Consider the following 23489-nt stretch of genomic DNA (forward strand, 5'->3'; position numbering starts at 1 on the left):
ATGCATGTGATGCAGTAATGTTGTTTGTAGCACTCTGATGAAAAGTGCACAAACCATATGAACGCCAGATATTATCTGCTAAAATGTAACAGATGGGGAGATAGCTCCCACAATATATAGATAATGTCCACAACAGTACATAGATGCCCGTCCACGGCTATCTATGTTCAAAACAACCACAATGCCCTACGCGTTTTGGCACACTGTAACATGTGACCTCCTCAGAGGCTAAACAAGTGGTACATATCTCACAATAGTAAACAATAAAAGTATATGAGCCACCAGGCATTGGGGCTCAAAAGATGAGTACTTCCTTAACCCAATAGACCGAGTCCACCTGCAAATAAACACATAAAGAAAAATACCGTTCAGTATGCCATGTCCTGGCTGCACGGTGCCTGTAACAAATATATGCATGCACTCACGGTTCTATCAGAAGTATAGTGCGACACCTGTGAAAAAAGAGAAGAAAACGCAGTTTGTTCTGGCTATCTTCTAAGTCGCGGTGTATGTGCTTTATTGGCTAAATCCGGATCGCGCCCTAAGGACTAAGCTAATGGGCAGTAGTGTGCACATGAATAACTCGGTGTAACGAAATATTAAATTAAGTATACAAGTGACATCTAGAGCAGGACTTGGTCCCCTATTGCCCCAGACCAAATGGGACCAAAGTAAGAAGCGTAGAGTTGGCACAGACCAGGGAGAAACACCTGGAAGGTATATTTATTAAATAATATTACGGAGGCTACACGTGAACAGCCATTAGTAGTCAGGGGGGGCTGTAGTCAGCCCATGAGTTAGCACACCCCCTAAATAGGGAGTAGAAGGGACGAGGAGACTAGGTTCCAGTGCGGGACCGCCCTTATTAGGGCGGCCACCCCGCCTAGGCTCAGGGACTAGAGACAGGGTCTAATAGGACTACATAGGTTCACTAGGCCCCTGCTTTTATCTCCCCTCCCCCCCATCAGGGTTGCGCCCCATCCTCCCCGGCGGTATACTTTGTGATATATCTAATATATTACAATAAATAATATGATCTTGTTAGTAAATAGCTGTCGATCATATTGTTTTAGTTAAAATATATATTAATGGCTGTTCACGTGTAGCCTCCGTAATATTATTTAATAAATATACCTTCCCGGTGTTTCTCCCTGGTCTGTGCCAATTCTACGCTTCTTTCTTTGGTCCCATTTGGTCTGGGGCAATAGGGGACCAAGTCCTGCTCTAGATGTCACTTGTTATACTTAATTTAATATTTCGTTACACCGAGTTATTCATGTGCACACTACTGCCCCATTAGCTTAGTCCTTAGGGCGTGATCCGGATTTAGCCAATAAAGCTGTATTGATTCTGTGAGTCAATTTACCGTTTGACTCACAGTGTCCCTCCTTATCCACAGGGCGGTTAGGGTTAATATTCCTCCGCTTACCTCCTCGCGAGACTGGGTTGACGCCCTCCTGCTTCGGCGTTGGTATGGAGATGGCGTCTGGGCGGAGTCTCCACCAACAGCCTCGGAAGCGGATAAGGCGTCAGACGCCGTCCGCTCAGGAGACATGTGTGAGCAGCCGGCTAACAGTTCGGCTTCCACGCCACTGCGGGTAACGTATGTCTCTGGAGCTTTCTATCCGTATTAAGGACGCCGCAACCGTGAGTGTTATTCCTTTTGCTTGCAGGCAAGTACACCGTGACTTAGGAGATAGCCAGAACAAACAGCGCTTTCTTTCCTTTTTTTACAGGTGTCGCACTATACTTCTGATAGAACCGTGAGTGCATGCATATATTTGTTACAGGCACCGTGCAGCCAGGACATGGCATACTGAACGGTATTTTTCTTTGTGTTTATTTGCAGGTGGACTCTTGGGTTAAGGAAGTACTCCATCTTTTGAGCCCCAATGCCTGGTGGCTCATCTACTTTTATTGTTTACTATTGTGAGATATGTACCACTTGTTTAGCCCCTGAGGAGGTCACATGTTACAGTGTGCCGAAAGGCGTAGGGCATTGTGGTTGTTTTGAACATAGATAGCCGTGGACGGGCATCTATGTACTGTTGTGGACATTATCTATATATTGTGGGAGCTATCTCCCCATCTGTTACATTTTAGCAGATAATATCTGGCGTTCATATGGTTTGTGCACTTTTCATCAGAGTGCTACAAACAACATTACTGCATCACATGCATATTTTCTCTTAATATAAATTATTAAAAGCTAAGTTTTATATGCACCTCTCCCCCCCCCCCCCCCCCCCCCCCTCTTTACAATTTTTAAATTCCCCTCCGGGGAGCCCTGAATGGCTGAGGAGCCATTCAGGGCTACCAGCGTTTTTTTCAAATTGAAGCGCTGCGGTGGGGAAAGATATATAGAATCGCTTGGGGGGAGGGTATATGTCTGGCCCCCACAGTGCTTCTATATATCTTTCACCCCGCAGCGCATTTATATATGTTCCTCCAGCAGCGCATTTATGTGTTCCCCCGACACCGCTCTGAATGAAAAGTATTCTACAGCAGCGCATCTGGCCGGCACGATGCGCTGCTCAAAGAATACTTGTCATTCATAGCGTTGCAGCAACATCTGTATATAGATGCGCTGCAGGGGTCAGACATATATCCATATGTCTGGCCCCCACAGCGCTTCTATAATCAATTATACATCCGTTTTTACACAGAAAATGGATGTTTAATAACGGATGAATACTGATAGTGTGAAAGGAGCCTAAGACTATAAAAAGGCATGAAAGCAGAGGCCAGATTGAAGACATCTAGGCAATGATCTGGATTAATGAGCATTCTTAAGAAGCCTATGAGCTTATATGCTAAATGAGGTTCTTTGATGTTACTTGCATATTTTTGCCTGCAAACAATATCAACAATGTGCTTGCAGAACACCAACTGTTGTGTTGATATTGTGGCTTTAAAAATATACAGTCATGACCGTAAATGTTGGCACCCCTGAAATTGTTCAAGAAATTTTATGCAGTAACACATGTTTTGCTATACACATGTTTATTCCCTTTTCTGTGTATTGGATCTAAACCAGAAAAGGAGGGGGGAAAAAAGCAAATTGGACATAATGTCACACCAAACTCCAAAAATGGTCTGGACAAAATTATTGTCACCCATAACTTAATATTTGGTTGCACACCCTTTGGAAAAATAACTGAAATCAGTCGCTTCCTATAACCATCAATAAGCTTCTTGCACCTCTCAACCGGAATGTTGGAACACTTTTCCTTTGCAAACTGCTCCAGGTCTCTCTTTTCCCAACATAAATTTTAAGATCTCTCCACAGGTGTTCAATGGGATTTAGATCTGGACTCATTGCTGGACACTTCAGAACTCTCCAGTGCTTTGTTGCCATCCATTTCTGGGTGCTTTTTGATGTATGTTTGGGGTCATTGTCTTGCTGGAAGACCCAAGATCTAGGAAGCAAACCCAGCTTTCTGACACTGGGCTGTATAGTGCGACCCAAAATCCACTGGTAATCCTCAGATTTCTTGATGCCTTGCACACGTTCAAGGCACCCAGTGCCAGAGGCAGCAAAACATCCCCAAAACATCATTGAACCTCCACCATATTTCACTGTAGGTACTGTGTTATTTTCTTTGTAGGCCTCATTCCATTTTCTGTAAACAGTAGAATGATGTGCTTTTTACCAAAAAGCTCTTTCTTGGTCTCATATGTCCACAAGACATTTTCCTAGAAGGATTTTGTCTTACTCAAGTTAATTTTGTTGAAATGTAGTCTTGCTTTTTTATGTCTGTGTCAGCAGTGGGGTCCTCCTGGGTCTCCTGCCATAGCGTTTCATTTCATTTAAATGTTGATGGATAGTTTGCGCGGACACTGCTCCCTGAACCTGTAGGACATCTTTGGAACTTGTTTGGGGCTGCTTATCCACCATCCGGACTATCCTGCGTTGACACCTTTCATCAATTTTTCTCTTCTGTCCACGCCCAGGGAAATTAGCTACAGTGCCATGCCATAATGTTGCCCACTGTGGACAAAGGCAAATCTAGATCTCTGGAGATTGTTGATATTTTTCCGCAATTTTGGTTCTCAAGTCCTCAGACAGTTCTCTTCTCCTCTTTCTGTTGTCCATGCTTAGTGTGGCACACGCAGACACACAATGCAAAGACTAAGTGAACTTCTCTCCTTTTTATCTGCTTTCAGGTTTAAAGGAGCATCACATGCTTGAAACAATCTTATTTTTCCACAATTTTGAAAGGGTGCCAATAATTTTGTTCAGCCCATTTTTGGAGTTTGATGTGACATTATGTCCAATTAGCTTTTTTCCTCCCTTTTTTGTTTAGTTCCAATACACACAAAGGGAATAAACATATGTATAGCAAAACACGTGTTACTGCAATCCTTTTTTTGTGAGAAATACTTCATTTTCTTGAAAAAATTCAGGGGTGTCAACATTTACGGTCATGATTGTATATACAGTTTTACCTGGATTTCAGCATTGATCTCTATTAAAATGTGGTCTGATTGTTATCAAGGGGACATTTATAGACAAAGACAATCTAAGTAAACTAATAAACACACAGTTATACTTCTATACCATTATGTTTTTTATTTAAGCAGATTGAGGGGAATTTATCATTGTATATAGAGCTGTTTTGTGTCTATTTATTTTAATTTGCGCAAGTGTTTTTTTTTTTTTGCATCTTTTTTTTGCGCAAATTTAGAGTTTTTCATCCCCTTGTCTACGGTTAAGTTTACCATAGAGCACTTTCTACTGTAGAATCAAATTTACTAATTTTCTTGCGCAATTATACACCACCTCGGAGGACATGTACCAAATTCACTTCCCTTTTCTCCCTACAATATGGATGTTTAGACAGTTTTCTCAGTAAAAGACATGATGGGGAACAATTATCATTGTAAGTGTAGTTGAAGCATTATTTACACCTTTTTTGTGTACTTGTAATGTGTAGGTGCAAGTACTAAATATGCGTAGAGCATAAGAAAAAAATTTGTGCGGATACACATTTCCTGGAATTGCTTTAGCTTATCCGTTGCTAAAAATTTTGTGACTTTTTTTTTTTATCCTGCTGTGCCAAAATTTGTCACTTTTCTACACATACACAAAAAAAGCTAAGCCAGGTCTGGTGTATTTTTACAACATTTTGGAAGTTTTTGCTCAACAATTTATGACTTTTGAAAAAAGTAGCAGTTGCTAAATACATGACCACTGCATAGTGAAAAGGATAAATAATGTACTGCAAGGCAACATTGTGAAGAATGTCTATTTGAAAAGTCGCAAAAAAAACAAAACCCATACCGCGCCTGAACTGCACCAAATATAGACACCAAAAACGCTCAAATGCAATGATGAAGGTCCCCGAAATGTTCAGCTGTTTGAGTGCAGTTTTTGTAGATTGTGTTTGTCTAAAATTGTAACTTAGATAACAATCAGGTCACGTTTTCTTAGTAATCAGTGTAGAAATCCAGATAATTCTAAAGGATTCACTTAGTTTTCTTTACAACTGTATTGAAGTGTCTTGATCATACTCCTAAAACATGTGCTGTTTGTTTGTTTCTAGGACCTATACTTCAAAGTAATACAGTATGTCTCAAACTGGAGAGAAGGTCAAGGTATGTTATGTGATATTAAAAGACATAGACTCGCAGCTTTTCCATTCACTTGTCTTGTCATGGTCTTTTGTATTTAGCAAACCCTAATAGTGTATTCCTTTTTATTGACAGCTAGTGTCAGCATACAGACCTTACATGTAATAATGTTACTTCACATGTTACTTTAGTTTTCAGACTCTGCTGGCTATGTCGGATTTGCTAACCTGCCCAACCAGGTTCACAGGAAGTCTGTAAAGAAAGGTTTTGAATTCACCCTTATGGTGGTTGGTAAGTTGTCTGACTTATTTTTCCTTACAGTTTTTTGTCACTTTCCTCCCACGTGGAATTTCTGACTGAATCATTGACATTTCAGATTGTTCTGTACCCAACCTGCCTCTTTTTAGCAGCATTTTAACCTTTCCCAAGGATGCCTTATTTAACCCCTTAAGGACTCAGCCCATTTTGGCCTTAACCCCTTAAGGACCAGGCCATTTTATACCTTAAGGACCGGAGCGTTTTTTGCAATTCTGACCACTGTCACTTTAAACATTAATAACTCTGGAATGCTTTTAGTTATCATTCTGATTCCGAGATTGTTTTTTCGTGACATATTCTACTTTAACTTAGTGGTAAAATTTAATGGTAACTTGCATCCTTTCTTGGTGAAAAATCCCAAAATTTGATGAAAAAAATGAAAATTTTGCATTTTTCTAACTTTGAAGCTCTCTGCTTGTAAGGAAAATGGATATTCAAAATATATTTTTTTTGGGTTCACATATACAATATGTCTACTTTATGTTTGCATCATAAAATTTATGAGTTTTTACTTTTGGAAGACACCATAGGGCTTCAAAGTTCAGTAGCAATTTTGACATTTTTCACAAAATTTTCAAACTCACTATTTTTCAGGGACCAGTTCAGTTTTGAAGTGGATTTGAAGGGTCTTCATATTAGAAATACCCCATAAAAGACCCCATTATAAAAACTACACCCCCTAAAGTATTCAAAAAAAACATTCAGTAAGTGTATTAACCCTTTAGGTGTTTCACAGGAATAGCAGCAAAGTGAAGGAGAAAATTCAAAATCTTCATTTTTTACACTCGCATGTTCTAGTAGACCCAATTTTTGAATTTTTGCAAGGGATAAAAAGGAGAAAATTTTTACTTGTATTTGAAACCCAATTTCTCTCGAGTAAGCACATACCTCATATGTCTATGTTAATTGTTCGGCGGGCGCAGTAGAGGGCTCAGAAGGGAAGGAGCGACAAATGGTTTTTGGGGGGCATGCTGCATTTAGGAAGCCCCTATGGTGCCAGGACAGCAAAAAAAAACACATGGCATACCATTTTGGAAACTAGACCCCTCAGGGAACGTAACAAGGGGTAAAGTGAACCCTAATACCCCACAGGTGATTCACGACTTTTGCATATGTAAAAAAAATATATATTTTTTTTACCTAAAATGCTTGGTTTCCCAAAAATTTAACATTTTTAAAAAGGGTAATAGCAGAAAATACCCCCCAAAATTTGAAGCCCAATTTCTCTCGATACAGAAAACACCTCGCATGGGGGTGAAAAGTGCTCTGCTGGTGCACTACAGGTCTCAGAAGAGAAGGAGTCACATTTGGCTTTTTGAAAGCAAATTTTGCTCTGGGGGCATGCCGCATTTAGGAAGCCCCTATGGTGCCAGAACAGCAAAAAAAAACACATGGCATACCATTTTGGAAACTAGACCCCTCGGGGAACGTAACAAGGTGTAACGTGAACCTTAATGCCCTACAGGTGTTTCACGACTTTTGCATATGTAAAAAAAAAATTTTTTTTTTACCTAAAATGCTTGTTTTCCCAAAATGTTTACATTTTTAAAAAGGGTAATAGCGGAAAATACCCCCCAAAATTTGAAGCCCAATTTCTCCCGATTCAGAAAACACCCCATATGGGGGTGAAAAGTGCTCTGCTGGCGCACTACAGGTCTCAGAAGAGAAGGAGTAACATTTGGCTTTTTGAAAGCAAATTTTGCTCTGGGGGCATGCCGCATTTAGGAAGCCCCTATGGTGCCAGAACAGCAAAAAAAAACACATGGCATACCATTTTGGAAACTAGACCCCTCGGGGAACGTAACAAGGGGTAATGTGAACCTTAATACCCTACAGGTGTTTCACGACTTTTGCATATGTAAAAAAATATATATTTTTTTTACCTAAAATGCTTGGTTTCCCAAAATTTTTACAATTTTAAAAAGGGTAATAGCAGAAAATACCCCCCAAAATTTGAAGCCCAATTTCTCCCGATTCAGAAAACACCCCATATGGGTGTGAAAAGTGCTCTGCTGGCGCACTACAGGTCTCAGAAGAGAAGGAGTCACATTTGGCTTTTTGAAAGCGAATTTTGCTCTGGGTGCATGCCGCATTTAGGAACCCCCTATGGTGCCAGGACAGCAAACAAAAACCACATGGCATACCATTTTGGAAACTAGACCCCTTGGGGAACGTAACAAGGGGTAATTTGAACCTTAATACCCTACAGGTGTTTCACGACTTTTGCATATGTAAAAAAATATATATTTTTTTTACCTAAAATGCTTGTTTTCCCAAAAATTTTACATTTTTTAAAAGGGTAATAGCAGAAAATACCCCCCAAAATTTGAAGCCCAATTTCTCCCGAGTACGGCGATACCCCATATGTGGCCCTAAACTGTTGCCTTGAAATACGACAGGGCTCCAAAGTGAGAGCGCCATGTGCATTTGAGGCCTAAATTAGGGACTTGCATAGGGGTGGACATAGGGGTATTCTACGCCAGTGATTCCCAAACAGGGTGCCTCTAGCTGTTGTAAAACTCCCAGCATGCCTGGACAGTCAATGGCTATCTGGCAATACTGGGAGTAGTTGTTTTGCAACAGCTGGAGGCTCCGTTTTGGAAACAGTGGCGTACCAGACGTTTTTCATTTTTATTGGGGAGGGGGGTTGTATAGGGGTATGTGTATATGTAGTGTTTTTTACTTTTTATTTTATTTTGTGTTAGTGTAGTGTAGTGTTTTTAGGGTACAGTCGCACGGGCGGGGGTTCACAGTAGTTTCTCGCTGGCAGTTTGAGCTACAGCAGAAAATTTGACGCAGCTCAAACTTGCAGCCGGATACTTACTGTAATCCTCCGCCCATGTGAGTGTACCCTGTACGTTCACATTGGGGGGGGGGGGGAACATCCAGCTGTTGCAAAACTACAACTCCCAGCATGTACGGTCTATCAGTGCATGCTGGGAGTTGTAGTTTTGCAACCGCTGGAGGCTCCGTTTTGGAAACAGTGGCGTACCAGACATTTTCATTTTTATTGGGGAGGGGAGGGGGGCTGTGTAGGGGTATGTGTATATGTAGTGTTTTTTACTTTTTTATTTTATTGTGTGTTAGTGTAGTGTAGTGTTTTTAGGGTACAGTCACACGGGCGGGGGGTTCACAGTAGTTTCTCGCTGGCAGTTTGAGCTGCTGCAGAAATTTTGCCGCACCTCAAACTTGCAGCCGGATACTAACCGTAATCCTCCGCCCATGTGAGTGTACCCTGTACGTTCACATTGGGGGGGGAACATCCAGCTGTTGCAAAACTACAACTCCCAGCATGTACGGTCTATCAGTGCATGCTGGGAGTTGTAGTTTTGCAACAGCTGGAGGCACACTGGTTGTGAAACACCGAGTTTGGTAACAAACTCAGTGTTTTGCAACCAGTGTGCCTTCAGCTGTTGCAAAAGCTACAACCCCCAGCATGTACGGACAGCGGAAGGGCATGCTGGGTGTTGTAGTTATGCAACAGCTGGAGGCATACTACTTTGGCTGGGGATGCTGGGGATTGTAGTTATGCAATAGCTGGAGACACACTGGTTTACTACTTAACTCAGTGTGCCTTCAGCTGTTGCAAAACTACAACTCTCAGCAGTCACCGACAGCCAACGGGCATGCTGGGAGTTGTAGTTATGCAACCACCAGATGCACTACTACAACTCCCAGCATGCACTTTAGCTGATTGTGCAAGCTGGGAGTTGTAGTTACACAACAGCTGAAGGTACACTTTTCCATAGAAAGAATGTGCCTCCAGCTGTTGCAAAACTACAAGTCCCAGCATGCCCATAAGGGCATGCTGGGAGTTGTGGTGGTCTGCCTCCTGCTGTTGCATAACTACAGCTCCCAGCATGCCCTTTTTGCATGCTGGGAGCTGTTGCTAAGCAACAGCAGGAGGCTGTCACTCACCTCCAACGATCCAGCCGCACAGGTCAGTCCCTCGTCGTCTCCGCCGCCGCCGCTGCTTCTGGGGCCCCGATCCCAACAGGGGCGCCGGGGATCGGGGTCCCCAGCACCCGGGGTGCACGTCCCGCACTAGCTCACGTCCTCCGGAAGAGGGGCGGAGCGGGTTGCGGGAGTGACACCCGCAGCAGGCGCCCTGATTGGTCGGCCGGTAATCCGGCCGACGAATCAGGGCGATCGTGAGGTGGCACCAGTGCCACCTCACCCCTGCTGGCTATGGCTGTTCGGGGCCGTCTCTGACGGCCCCGATCAGCCAATAATTCCGGGTCACCGGGTCACTGGAGACCCGATTGACCCGGAATCCGCCGCAGATCGCTGGACTGAATTGTCCAGCGATCTGCGGCCATCGCCGACATGGGGGGTCATAATGACCCCCCTGGGCGATATGCCCCGATGCCTGCTGAACGATTTCAGCAGGCATCGGGGACCGGCTCCGCTCCAGATGGTTACATAGTTACATAGTTACATAGTTAGTATGGTCGAAAAAAGACATACTAACTAAACCGGTAAAACACATGACGTTCTCATACGTCATGTGTCCTTAAGGACTCGGAAATGGAGACGTATGAGAACGTCATGTGTCCTTAAGGGGTTAAGGACTCAGACAATTTAATTTTTATGTTTTCATTTTTTCCTCCTCGCCTTCTAAAAATCATAACTCTTTTATATTTTCATCCACAGACTAGTATGAGGGCTTGTTTTTTGCGCGACCAGTTGTCCTTTGTAATGACATCACTCATTATATCATAAAATGTATGGCGCAACCAAAAAACACTATTTTTGTGGGGAAATTAAAACGAAAAACGCAATTTTGCTAATTTTGGAAGGTTTCGTTTTCACGCCGTACAATTTATGGTAAAAGTGACGTGTGTTCTTTATTCTGAGGGTCAATACGATTAAAATGATACCCATTATTACATACTTTTAAATTATTGTTGTGCTTAAAAAAAATCACAAACTTTTTAACCAAATTAGTACGTTTATAATCCCTTTATTTTGATGACCTCTAACTTTTTTATTTTTCCCTATAAGTGGCGGTATGGGGGCTCATTTTTTGCGCCATGATCTGTACTTTTTTTTGATACCACATTTGCATATAAAAAACTTTTAATACATTTTTTATAATTTTTTTTTAATAAAATGTATTAAAAAAGTAGGAATTTTGGACTTTTTTTTATTTTTTTTCATTCACTCCGTTCACCGTACGGGATCATTAACATTTTATTTTAATAGTTCGGACATTTACGCACGCGGCGATACCAAATATGTCTATAAAAAATGTTTTTTACGCTTTTTGGGGGTAAAATAGGAAAAAACGGACGTTTTACTTTTTTATTGAGGGAGGGGATTTTTCACTTTTTTTTTACTTTTACTTTTACATTTTTTTACATTTTTTTTTACACTTGAATAGTCCCCATAGGGGACTATTCATAGCAATACCATGATTGCTAATACTGATCTGTTCTATGTATAGGACATAGAACAGATCAGTATTATCGGTCATCTCCTGCTCTGGTCTGCTCGATCACAGACCAGAGCAGGAGACGCCGGGAGCCGCACGGAGGAAGGAGAGGGGACCTCCGTGCGGCGTCATGAATGATCGGATCCCCGCAGCAGCGCTGCGGGCGATCCGATCGTTCATTTAAATCGCGAACCGCCGCAGATGCCGGGATCTGTATTGATCCCGGCACCTGAGGGGTTAATGGCGGACGCCCGCGAGATCGCGGGCGTCGGCCATTGCCGGCGGGTCCCTGGCTGCGATTAGCAGCCGGGATCAGCCGCGCATGACACGGGCATCGCTCCGATGCCCGCGGTTATGCTTAGGACGTAAATGTACGTCCTGGTGCGTTAAGTACCACCTCACCAGGACGTACATTTACGTCCTGCGTCCTTAAGGGGTTAAAGGGGTACTACCGTGCGTGGAAAACTTTTTTTTTTTTTTTAAATCAACTGGTGCCAGAAAGTTAAACAGATTTGTAAATCACTTCTATTAAAAAATCTTAATCCTTCCAGTACTTTTTAGGGGCTGTATACTAAAGAGAAATCCAAAAAAGAAATGCATTTCCTGTGATGTCCTGACCACAGTGCTCTCTGCTGACCTTTGCTGTCCATTTTCGGAACTGGAGAAAATCCCCATAGCAAACATATGCTTTTCTGGACAGTTCCTAAAATGGACAGCAGAGGTCAGCAGAGAGCATTTTTTTAATAGAAGTGATTTACAAATCTGTTTAACTTTCTGGCACCAGTTGTTTAAAAAAAAAAAAAAAAAGTTTTCCATGATAGTACCCCTTTAATGGGGTACTACGGCCATAATACATCTTATCCCCTATCCAAAGGATACGTGTCATGACGTCATGATATTCCGGCCCCGTGGTCGTGAGTCCTCAGACACGGTGCGATCATCGCTTCGTGCAGCTGAGACAGGTGGGTGCTGCATGAGAGATTGCGGGACCCCCGCGATCAGACATCTTATTCCCTATCCTTTTGGATAGGGGAAAAGATGTCTTAGGGCCGGAGTACCCCTTTATGGACTCGGTATGTGTGTAGTAGTCATAGGTTGTTGTAGTGCTGGGCGGTATGACCAGAAATGCATATCACAGTATTTTTTGTAAGTTATGGCAGTTCCACAGTATTTAACGGTATTCCCTCCCCCCCCCACGCTGGGGAACTAATCATATGTGACCCGCGGGCACTGCTCCCCCGTCCTCCTGTGAGCCGTCGGCACTTTAAATGAATGAGTTGCGTGCCGTGGCGCTGGAAATGGTTAATAAAGGACATCTGTATTGATGAATTTTACATATTCCTGTGCCCGGGCTGCAAAAATAAACGAAATACATTTTGACTCACCTTCCTACGTTCCCCCGTTGCTCCGGTATTGGCCTCACTGTTCTCTGCTGTGATTTTCATGCTGCTTCCTGGGGACGGGAACGTCACAGAGCCGTCAGCGTATCACCGGCCGCGGCGATGTCCCACCTCGGCCGATGATAGGCTGAGTGCACTGTCATGTAAGGAGCGCTGGCGGCTCACAGGAGGACAGGGGTTTGCAGCGCCCACGGGTCACATATGATTAGTTCACCGATGTGGGGGACAGTGCAGTGCTGCGGTGCGGGGGGTGTTAAAGAAGCAGAGCAGCACCCGTGGGTCACTTATGATTAGTTCCTCTATGTGGGGACAGCCACTACGGCTGATAATTCATTAATTCGAAGGGGGGGGGGCCCGACCGGTATTGCAGTATAGGGAAAAACTCATTGTACAGAAAAATTGAACCGTTATACCGCCCAGCACTAGGTTGTTGCACATTAGAACAGTTCTATTCACATTGTAGGTCAAAATAACACATTAAAAAAACTTCCTGTCATTACTTTTTGCTGCTGAGAATGTGAGGGTTGTTAATGAAAAAAACATTTATGGTTATACACGGCAGCTAAACTTAACAAAAATTGCTATGTAAAACATGGGGTGGTGGACAGAGGTGGAAGTTCAGGAGCAACTACCTTGGTCTATTATTATTCTAAAGAAGTCAGCACCTATGTGTCATAGACACATCAAAAGTTTTGATTGGTCGGGGGGGGGGGGCCCTGCTTGTCCTCAGGGTGCAGAGCCCTGCTTGTCTCCCGGCGCGCAGAGCCCTGCTTGTCTCCCGGCGCGCAGAGCCCTGCTTGTCTCCCGGCGCGCAGAGCCCTGCTTGTCTCCCGGCGCGCAGAGCCCTGCTTGTCTCCCGGCGCGCAGAGGCCTGCTTGTCTCCCGGCGCGCAGAGGCCTGCTTGTCTCCCGGCGCGCAGAGGCCTGCTTGTCTCCCGGCGCTCAGAGGCCTGCTTGTCTCCCGGCGCGCAGAGGCCTGCTTGTCTCCCGGCGCGCAGAGCCGAGTAATAAATGCTAGATTGGTAAGATCCGCATGGCTTGGTCCTGTGAAAATGTTTACATTTGTTTTGTTAGATATTTCTGTAAGTTTTATGTTGTGGTATATGTACTATATGTAATAAAGAGAACATATCTCTGTTTGCAGGGGAGTCAGGATTGGGGAAATCTACCTTGATCAACAGTTTGTTCCTTACTGACCTGTATCCTGAACGGTATATTCCTGGAGCAGCAGGTACTCTCTAACACTTGTTTTAATCCTTGATGCTGGGTGAACCTGTCCTTTTTATTTCTGGCATCCTCTTCTTCTTCTTTTTTTTTTTTTTCTCTCTCTTGATTTTACTCGTAATTTTCACAATCCTGATTCCGCCAAAAGAATGAGCATGTTTATTAATCCTGTGGAATTCTGCGGCAGAATTTACTTTTTTAACTTTACAATTTTTCTTATGCTTATTTCCTCTGATAAATTCTGCATGAAATAAGTGCTAATTCCACAAACGGAATTCTGCTCAAGCATAGCTCCAAGCAGGTAATCTGTAGTGTGAACAGACCCTAAAAGTTTTTTGCCATGTTCACCTCTTTCACTGGGTTCTCTGCCTTTTGCCAAGTTCACCTTTCTCTTTCAGTTACAATTTTGTCCACGAATGAATAATAAACATTGGCAATATACTCTGTATGGTGGTTTTCAACCTGTTTGTGCCATGTAATCAGGGTCTAAATTAACCCCTTCCCGCTATAGGAGGGATGCATACGTCCCATCATCCGAAACGTCTGCCACGGGCAGCGCAGGAGATCGGCGACGGGACCCGGCTGTCAATCACAGCCGGAGTCCCGCCGCAGCTGCCGGAGCCACGATCGTGCCAGTCCCGGCAGTATTAACCCCATAGATGCCGTGATCAATCCTGATCACGGCATCTATGGTGTTGACAGGGGGAGCGCTCTCCCTGTTCTCCAACGGCGCCGCCGCGATACAATCGTGGGTCGCCGTTGGTTGCTATGGTAGCAGGAGGTCAGATCATGACCTCCAGTCTTCCTGCTACGAAAGCCTGTGAGATCCAGCCACAGGCTGGATCGCACAGGCTGTGGTGTGTGCAGCTCTTCAGGTTATACTGTACTGCAGTACAAATGTATTGCAGCATAGCATAACCTGTAAAAAGTGTAAACAATTAAATAAGTTCTTCATTAAAAGTATGAAGTATAAAAAAATAAATAAAAAAATGCCCCTTTCCCAATAAAAGCCGTGTATTATCACCAAAAAAGATCAAAAACACAAATCATATACATAATAGGTATTGCCACGTCCGTAATGATGTGTACTATTAAACTATAATGTAAATTATCCCACACGGTGAACGCCGTAAAAAAAAAACATAAAAAAATAGCGCAAAATTCACCAATTTTGTACAAATAGCGGAATAAATAAGATCAAAAGGTAGCACAAAAATGATACCAATAAAAAGTACAGCTCATCCCGCAAAAAATAAGCCCTTACTCAATGGCATCAAACGAAAAATAAAAAAGTTACGGCTGTTGGAAAATGAATGGCAGAAAAATAATTTTGCTCAGAAAAGGAAAAAGAACATAGAAATCCATATAAAATGGTTATCGCCATAATCGTACTGACCCACAGAATAAATATAACATCACTTTTACCGCACAGTGTACACCATAAAAAAGTCAGAAAATGAAAAAATGCTGCATGTGTCAACAAAAATGCACCAGTCATATAAAGTACAATATGTCACGAAAAAAACAATCTCAGAATCGCTCTGCTCAGAAAAAGCGTTCTAAAGTAATTACCATTTAAAGAGATACATGTCAAATAAAAAAAAAAAAAAAAAAGAGCCTGGTCATAGAGGTAAAAAATGGGTCGGTCCTTAAGGGGTTAAATAAACATTTGATACTAATGTTACATCATACTCATACATCAAGCTCATTTTGCACTTGCTAGTGGGTAGAGTAAAAACAAAAACCCACTACCTAATTTTACCTTCCTCGCTCCTATGCCAGTTATACAGAGCTCTGGTCCCTGCTGTGCGCAGCTTCAGGGTTCAAGGAGGGGATGTCACATGTGCTTATCCAATCAGTGGCTGCATCGGTGTCCTGCCTCAGCCACTGATTGGCTGAGCAGACCAGTGATTATGCCTCCAAACGCAGAAGCGCCACACAGTAGGAAGCATAGTCCTGTTGCTTGGGAGCGAGGAGGAACAAAGATGGTAATTGTATGCTGTGCTTTTTTTTTTCTTTGCTACCCACTGTCTGAGCAAATGCATAATACCCAAATAACCCTTTTAAATACCAAATATATTTGTTTATATACTTAAACAAATAATTATGTACTTAAACAAACTTAATAATATAAGGGGATACATGATTTGGACCTAGAGAGCCTGTCAAGATCTGACAGCAAAGAATAATGAAGACACATCTACAGCTTTACTGAAAAGCAAAAGCACTGATTAATTTAAAGAAGCATTCTGTATAAAAGTTCTCCCCCCTCCTGGCGACCCTGCTACCCTTCTTACTGGGTGTCTTTGTTACCCCAGTACAACGCCAGTTCCAATCTTGCTGCTCTCAAAGTGATTAACTGATTTACACATGTCTTGTTGTGTAGTCCTAAATAGACACTTCTTTTTCAATATATACATTGTTACATTGAGTAAGTGACTTTTGGTTCTCATCGCAGTGAGACCACAACCAGTGTCATATTGGGGAAACCGATTCACCTGTAAAGAAGGGAAGCATGACGACAATATACTCTTAACATTCTAATAGCAAGAGGAGAAAAAAAAACATTCTTGCAGCGTGCTTCTTTAATTACAGTTGCGTGTCCTTTTTCTTTGCCTATTTTATACTCTTTAAGCAGCTTTGAAACGCTACATTACAGGTTTCAGGATCTTTATAATGTAATATAATTTTTTATATGAATGTAAGTTGATAATGTAATATAGTTCCGAAAATATTATGTTTTATAATGATTTTTAACTTTTTATTTACTAGAGAAAATTGAAAGAACGGTTCAGATTGAAGCATCAACTGTGGAGATTGAGGAACGTGGAGTGAAGCTTCGCCTGACTGTTGTAGATACTCCAGGCTATGGGGATGCCATTAACAGCCAAGATTGGTAGGTTAAGGGGAGGATTGCTGTGAAAAGTTTCTTTTTGTGTTATGCATCAAGGAATAGTCTTGCCAAAGGCCATGTTACAGCATATTAATGTTGTCGAAGGGTTTTCCACTGGTCTATAGTACTGGTCATATTAGGGGTCCCATTGAAGCGAATGGGGCTAAGACACTAAACGGTCTGTGGGCAAAAGTGATGACAAGCCTTCCTTGCTCTGTAATGAAGTCCGGTGATCGTCCTCAGTAAGTAGATGCACTAGGTTCTGAACATTATCTGCAGAACAGGAAGAGCATGCCATCTGTGAAAGTAAACACATGCAGTGGGGTGGACTAGGGGGCTAGTGATAGAGCTACAATATGGGTTTTAAATAAAGTGATATACCTCTTTATGACAGCTACTGCAGAAAACAAGATTTTAAAGAGGTTATCCAGTGGGAGTTTTTTTTTTCCAGGACTTTAGCCAGTTAACAGCATAAAAAAAAATTCCACTTGCCTCCTGTGCCCCAGTGGTGATTCCGGTTCCTGGCTGTGTAAAATCGCGACACCCTGGTCCGGAGTGACATCAGGGCCAGGAGACCCAACTAGAAAAAATTGGGAGGCTCAACCAGATAAATACCAAATGGGTGCTGTCCTAGTGTTTAAAAAGTTCCACAATTCAAAAAAGAAAAGATTAAACACTCCAAAATGGCACACACCAAATAATGAATAATACAATACTTTATTAATTACACTTAATACACAATACACAGAAACCCTCTGAAATCAATTAAAACATGCCCATGAAAAAGCAAAAAAATCCACATGGGGTGGGGCTATGGATCCCACCCCCATAGTGCCTAGTAGAACCCAGCCACAGTTAAATATAATTTATTCTAATGATAAACAACCTCACAACAGCAGGGGGTCACAAAATAGTAGACTTCAGACCAGTAGGGGGAATTCCAAAATTGCACCAGTAGATTAGGGCCGGGAGTGTCACACTGCCAAGATCACGATTTCTGAGTGAAAGGGGAATGCAGCCAGGTACCGGAGCCACTGCTGGAGTGCAGGAGGTTAGTGAAAGTTTGTTTTTCTTAATGGTGTTAAAGGGGTATTCCAGTTTTCTCTATCGGCTCCATTGGGGGACACAGACTGTGGGTGTATGCTGCTGTCTCTAGGAGGTGTGACACTGGTAATAAAAAAGGTCGGCTCCTCCCAGCAGGATATACCCGCCTTCAGGCCCTGAGCTAATCAGTTTAAGCTTAGTGTCTGAAGGAGATGGACATGGTCTGGAATTCTCCAGACCAGGTCTTCTGATTTTTTTGTTTTCCTAGTACAGGGACGTGTTAGTTTTTTATTCCTTTTTCTTTCCTGTTTTGAGGTGGGGATTCAGGGACTCCGGTTCCCTGTTTCCCCATTGTGAGTAAGGGGGCACAGACATTGCGTATATGCGCTGTTCACCCCCCCTCGCCAACGGTCAGCGCCTGGGTTGGTACCTCATGGGTCCGGGTCCCCCTATTTCCCTGCTCGCCTCGCTCGCGCATAGCAGCCAGGCGTGATGCAGGTAACTAAAGCTGACTGAAGACTTCACTGAAGACTCCATTAGGTAAGTTCTTCTGACTGAGGTAAGTACTTTCCCCCCTTTTCTCCTTAGGTACGGTCTTGCAACCTCTGGAGACCCCCTGTTTTTGGCCCACCTTTCAGGTTATGGGGCTGACTTATACAGGGGCTGGACTTTAATTCTGGGGGAGCAGTGGCACCTTAGGGGGCATGTCATCTATGTTTTACATTGGGCACTTCACTGTGTGTGTGTGTGTGTGGTTATTTGCGGCTGTGTCCGCAGCGCCTTATAGGCGGCTGACAGCCGTGGCGCTAGTACGAGCCGGGCGCTCTCAGCGCCGGCTTACTTTCTCTTTCTCCGGCAGTCTCTGCCGGCGTATAGGCCGCCTGCTCTATTTCCCCGAGCGCATATGCGGCTGACATGTGGGCTCAGGACAAGGAGCGGGCGCCATTACAGCTTCTTCTCGGCCAGTCTATAGCTCCGCCCACAGGGCTGTCGGAGCGCTTCAGAGGCGCGAAGTAGCCTCCAATCAGCGCCATGGGCGCGATTTTCAGTTAGAAGGGGCCAATTAGTTAGTGCCTCTGCTTCAGGCACGCCCCTCTCTCTCTATTGGCTAGCCTGTTTCTTACACTCTAGCTGCATGGAGCCGAGTTCTCCTCACTGCAGCTGCCAGGGGACACAGACTATGGTGAGAAAGTTCCTGTCTCTTTTCTCATTATGTCCGTACCCAGAGCTGTTCCTCCCTCTAAACAGAAACCTGGTTCGTCAGTGACTTATTTTGTCTGTAAGCACTGTAATACCAAGATGCCTGGCTCTACTGAGCCCACTTGCCCTGCCTGCTCCACTGCTCCCCCAGACCCCCTGATGCCCTTTCGGTTCCGGTGGATTCAGCTGCTCCACCAGCCTGGGTTTCTTCCCTGACCCAGTATATGGCTGACTTGACCCAAGTCTCCCGTTCGGTGGCTGAAACCTCCCGGGAAGTCGTGTCCGCCTTGAAGGGGTCTTCCTTGCGCAGAGCCTCTGAGAGGGCCCGCTCCTCGTCCCCACATACTTCACGCTTTCACAAGCATACTAGGGGTGCCTCGTCTGACTCTTCCATTCAGTCTTCAGATAGAAGTGGGCATTCCCCTCATGGGTCCCGCCCCCCCTGTCATCTGGGCACAAACGTCGCTCCTCCAGAGGACGTTCTCTTAATCACCGCTCTGCCATGCCAGAGCCGCGTACCCGGTCAGGATCGCCCCCGTCCAGGACTGCCTCTACCCGTTCACATTCTCCTGGTGAACTGCCTTCGAGGCTTCCAAGCCGGCATCTGACTCCGAGGACTGCTCGGATTCAGTTGAAACGGTGAACTTATTGGTGACAGCCATAAGAGACACCTTTCACTTAGAGGACCCAGGATCTTCAGATGCAGCACCTCAAAGGTTCAGCTCTCACGCTGACTTTGACGACATTCTGGAATCTGCATGGAAACATCCAGACAAGAGGTTCCCAGGAATGAAGACGATTCAAGAACGTTATCCATTTGACAAGGACTTTGTCACTAAGGTGGTTTCCCCTCCCTCAGTGGACCCACCAATCTCCCGCTGCCTTCAAGGATTCCACGGACAAGAAGGTAGAATCCTTAGTGAAGTTTGCCTCTGAAACAGCTGGCTCTTCTCTTCTTCCAATCTTCACCTTGACATGGGTGTCCAAGGCCCGGAGTGGTGCCAAAAGCTCCATCAGGATATCTTAGCGGGATCTCCCCAGAGGATCTATCTGCTCTGGCTCTCCAATGCTCTAAAGCTGGGGACTTCCTGTGCGCAGCTTCCATGCAGTCAGCGCGTTGTTCTGCCTTTGCTGTGGGTCACCTAGCGGCTCTCCGCTGCTCTATGTGGCTTAAAGCTTGGAATGCGGATGACGCTTCCAAAAGGTCTCTCACTGAGCTTCCTTTTACGGGTGGCCGTCTTTTTGGCAAGCGCCTTGATGAGATTATCTCAGAGGCGACGGGAGGTAAGAGTTCCTTGTTGCCTCAAAATAAGGCTCGCCCTACTTCCCAAAGGAAGTCCTCTTCCTTTCGGACCTTTGGCTCCAGCAAAGGGTGCGGGCAGGTGCCTTCGCGGGACAAGAAGCCTCCCTGGTTCCGGGCGCGCCCATCTTGGAAGTCGTACTCCAACCGGTCCGGCTGCTTTGCGCCCAAATCAGGCAACCGCAAACCCACTTCTGCATGAAGTGAGGCCCCCACCCGTGGTTTCTTCTCTGGTGGGAGGTCGTCTCTTACTTTTTCGAGACATCTGGACCTCACACATTCAGGACTCTTGGGTCAGGGACGTGGTGTCCAACGGTTACCGAATCGAATTCGCCTCCCTTCCGAGGGATCTCTTTTTTTTGATCCCGGGCCCCCCGGTCTCCTTCTCTGGCGAAGCAATTTCGAGAGGCTCTCCAGGCTGCTTCTCCATGGGGGTTATCGTTCCTGTTCCTCCAGGGGAATGGTTTCGGGGTTCCCAAGAAGGACTGTTCTGTGCGACCAATCCTAGACCTCAAGCGTCTCAACCGCCATCTTCTTATCCGCCACTTCCGAATGGAATCTCTCCGTTCGGTGGTGGCGTCCCTGGAACAAGGGGAGTTTCTTTCATCGGTGAACATCAAGGATGCCTACCTCCATGTGCCAATATTTCCAGGCCATCATCGGTACTTCCGCTTTGCAGTTCCGGAGGGGCATTTTCAATTCGTAGCCCTCCCCTTTGGTCTGGCAACGGGTCCTCGGGTCTTTATCCTTGCACCAGTGATGGGCCTGTTACGGTCAAGGGGAATCTTGGTGATGCGCTACCTTGACGGCCTTCTCATCAAGGCTCCAACCAGAGCCCAGACTCTGGAGAATGTGGACGTCACTCTCCACACTCTGGATCGCTTCGGGTGTATGGTCAACCGGGACAAGTCAGTCCTCTGTCCTACCCAGTCTATAACCTTCTTGGGACTTTGCTTCGAGACGGCGTCTGCCCGAATTTGCCTCCCGCCGGATAAACGTCTGGCGCTTCTGTCGGGGGTCAGCTCCCTTCGGACCCAGGTCTCAGTCCCCATCTGCACTTGTATGGAAGTCCTGGGTTGGATGGTGGCAATTATGGAGGCCGTACCCTTTGCCCAGTTTCATTACCGCCCCCTTCAATTGGCGATTCTCTCTCGATGGGACAGGTCTCCTCTGTCCCTCGATCGTCAGATTGTTTTCCCTCGCAGGGTCAGTCAGTCTCTGCTCTGGTGGCTCTGCTCCCCCCTTCTTCTCCAAGGGCGGTCATTTCTTCCCCTTCACTGGCAGGTTGTTACAACGGATGCCAGCCTGTCGGGCTGGGGCGGTGTGTTCAGGGATTGGACGGTTCAGGGACTCTGGTCTCATCGAGAGGCCCTTCTTCTGATAAACATATTGGAATTACGGGCGATTCTTCTTTGTCTTCTTCATTGGGAGTCCCGGCTTCAGTCCCGTCCTGTCAGTGTCCAGTCGGACAACGCCACGGCTGCGGCGTACATAAATCGACAAGGCGGCACTCGCAGCTCGGCAGCCATGGCCGAGGTGACCAAGATTCAGGCGGAAAGCAATGTTCCGGCCATTTCGGCGATTCCTCAGTAGGTCCTCACCCGACCCCAGCGAGTGGTCTCTACATCCAGACGTCTTCGCGCAACTCTGCGACCTCTGGGGCATTCCGGACGTGGACCTCTTCTTGTCCCGACACAATCGGAAGATCCTTCCTTTTGTGTCCAAGTCCCGGGACCCTCAGGCTCTGGCCGTGGACACCCTAGTGATTCCTTGGGTGGGGTTTGCCCTACCCTATCTGTTCCCTCCCCTTCCGCTCCTTCCCAGGGTTCTGAGTAAGCTCAAAATAGAGAACGTCCCCGCCATTCTGGTAGCTCCAGATTGGCCCCGAAGGTCGTGGTAAGCTCCACTGCGCCTTCCGCTCTGTCCGGACCTGCTCTCTCAGGGTCCTCTTTGCCACCCCAATTTACAGTCGTTGCATTTGACGGCGTGGCGGCTGAGACCGCGGTTTTGAGGGCCCGTGGGTTCTCTTCCCAAGTCATTCACACCATGCTCAGGGCTCGTAAGCCCTCCTCCACAAGAATTTACCACCGTACTTGGCGGTCTTATTTTCGTTGGTGTGAAGCTCACTACTTATCCCCTGTAACCTTCTCGGTTCCCTGTCTTCTCTCCTTTTTGCAGTCGGCTTTGGAACTGGGGTTGTCTCTCAGTTCCCTTAAAGGTCAGGCTTTTGCTATTCTTTTCCAGCGGCCCCTGGTTTCTAATTCTCATGTCCGGACCTTCCTTCAAGGAGTGGCGCATGCTTTTCCTCCTTATCGGTCACCCTGTCCCCCTTGGGACTTGAATTTGGTTCTGAGTGCCCTCCAGGGTGCACCCTTTGAGCCCCTTAGAGAGGTGTCTCTCCGCCTCCTTTCTTGGAAAGTGGTGTTTCTTGTTGCTATCACCTCCATCCGGAGGGTGTCTGAATTGGCAGCTCTCTCCTGCCGTTCTCCATTTCTGGTGACCCACCAGGACAAGGTTGTTTTCCGGCCAGATCCTTCCTTTTTGCCTAAGGTGGTTTCGGCCTTTCATCTCAATGAGGACATTGTTCTCCCGTCCTTTTGTCCTGCTCCTTCTCATCCTAAGGAGCTCTTACTACACAAGCTGGATGTAGTTCGGTCTTATCTATCCATCACTACTTCGTTTCGTCAGTGTGATTCCTTTTTCGTCCTTACAGAAGGTCGTCGCAAGGGACAACCTGCTTCCAAGGCCACCATTTCTCTGTGGATTCGGTCCGCCATTTCGGAAGCCTATCGCTGTAAGGGGAAGATTCCTCCTTTCAGGGTTGTGGCTCATTCCACTCGTTCTGTCGGGGCATCCTGGGCTCTCCAGAATAGAGCCTCGGCCTCGCAGATTTGCAAGGCGGCTACCTGGTCGTCTTTGCGCACTTTCTCGAGGTTCTACCGAGTTCATATTTTCGCATCGGCTGATGCTAGTCTGGGTCGTAAAGTGTTGCAGGCAGCAGCGGATCGGCCGTCTGCCTGACTGCTTATCTGCCCACCCAAGGGACGGCTTTGGTACGTCCCACGGTCTGTGTCCCCCAATGGAGCCGATAGAGAAAAGGAGA

General features: G+C 45.5%; 1 protein-coding gene across 1 annotated transcript in view; it reads left to right on the forward strand.

Moving 5' to 3' along the window:
• Positions 1–23489, forward strand: part of LOC130283064 (septin-2A) — a 104826-nt gene that overhangs the window by 27735 nt on the left and 53602 nt on the right. Inside the window, exons 2-5 of the mRNA XM_056532236.1 lie at positions 5547–5598; positions 5766–5865; positions 13870–13956; positions 16722–16845. Coding sequence (XP_056388211.1) covers positions 5572–5598; positions 5766–5865; positions 13870–13956; positions 16722–16845 — 338 coding nt within the window. The 5' untranslated portion in view covers positions 5547–5571. The remainder of the gene's footprint in view (positions 1–5546; positions 5599–5765; positions 5866–13869; positions 13957–16721; positions 16846–23489) is intronic.

Source organism: Hyla sarda, chromosome 1 (genome assembly GCF_029499605.1).
Source record: "Hyla sarda isolate aHylSar1 chromosome 1, aHylSar1.hap1, whole genome shotgun sequence".
NCBI classification, from domain to species: Eukaryota; Metazoa; Chordata; class Amphibia; order Anura; family Hylidae; genus Hyla; species Hyla sarda.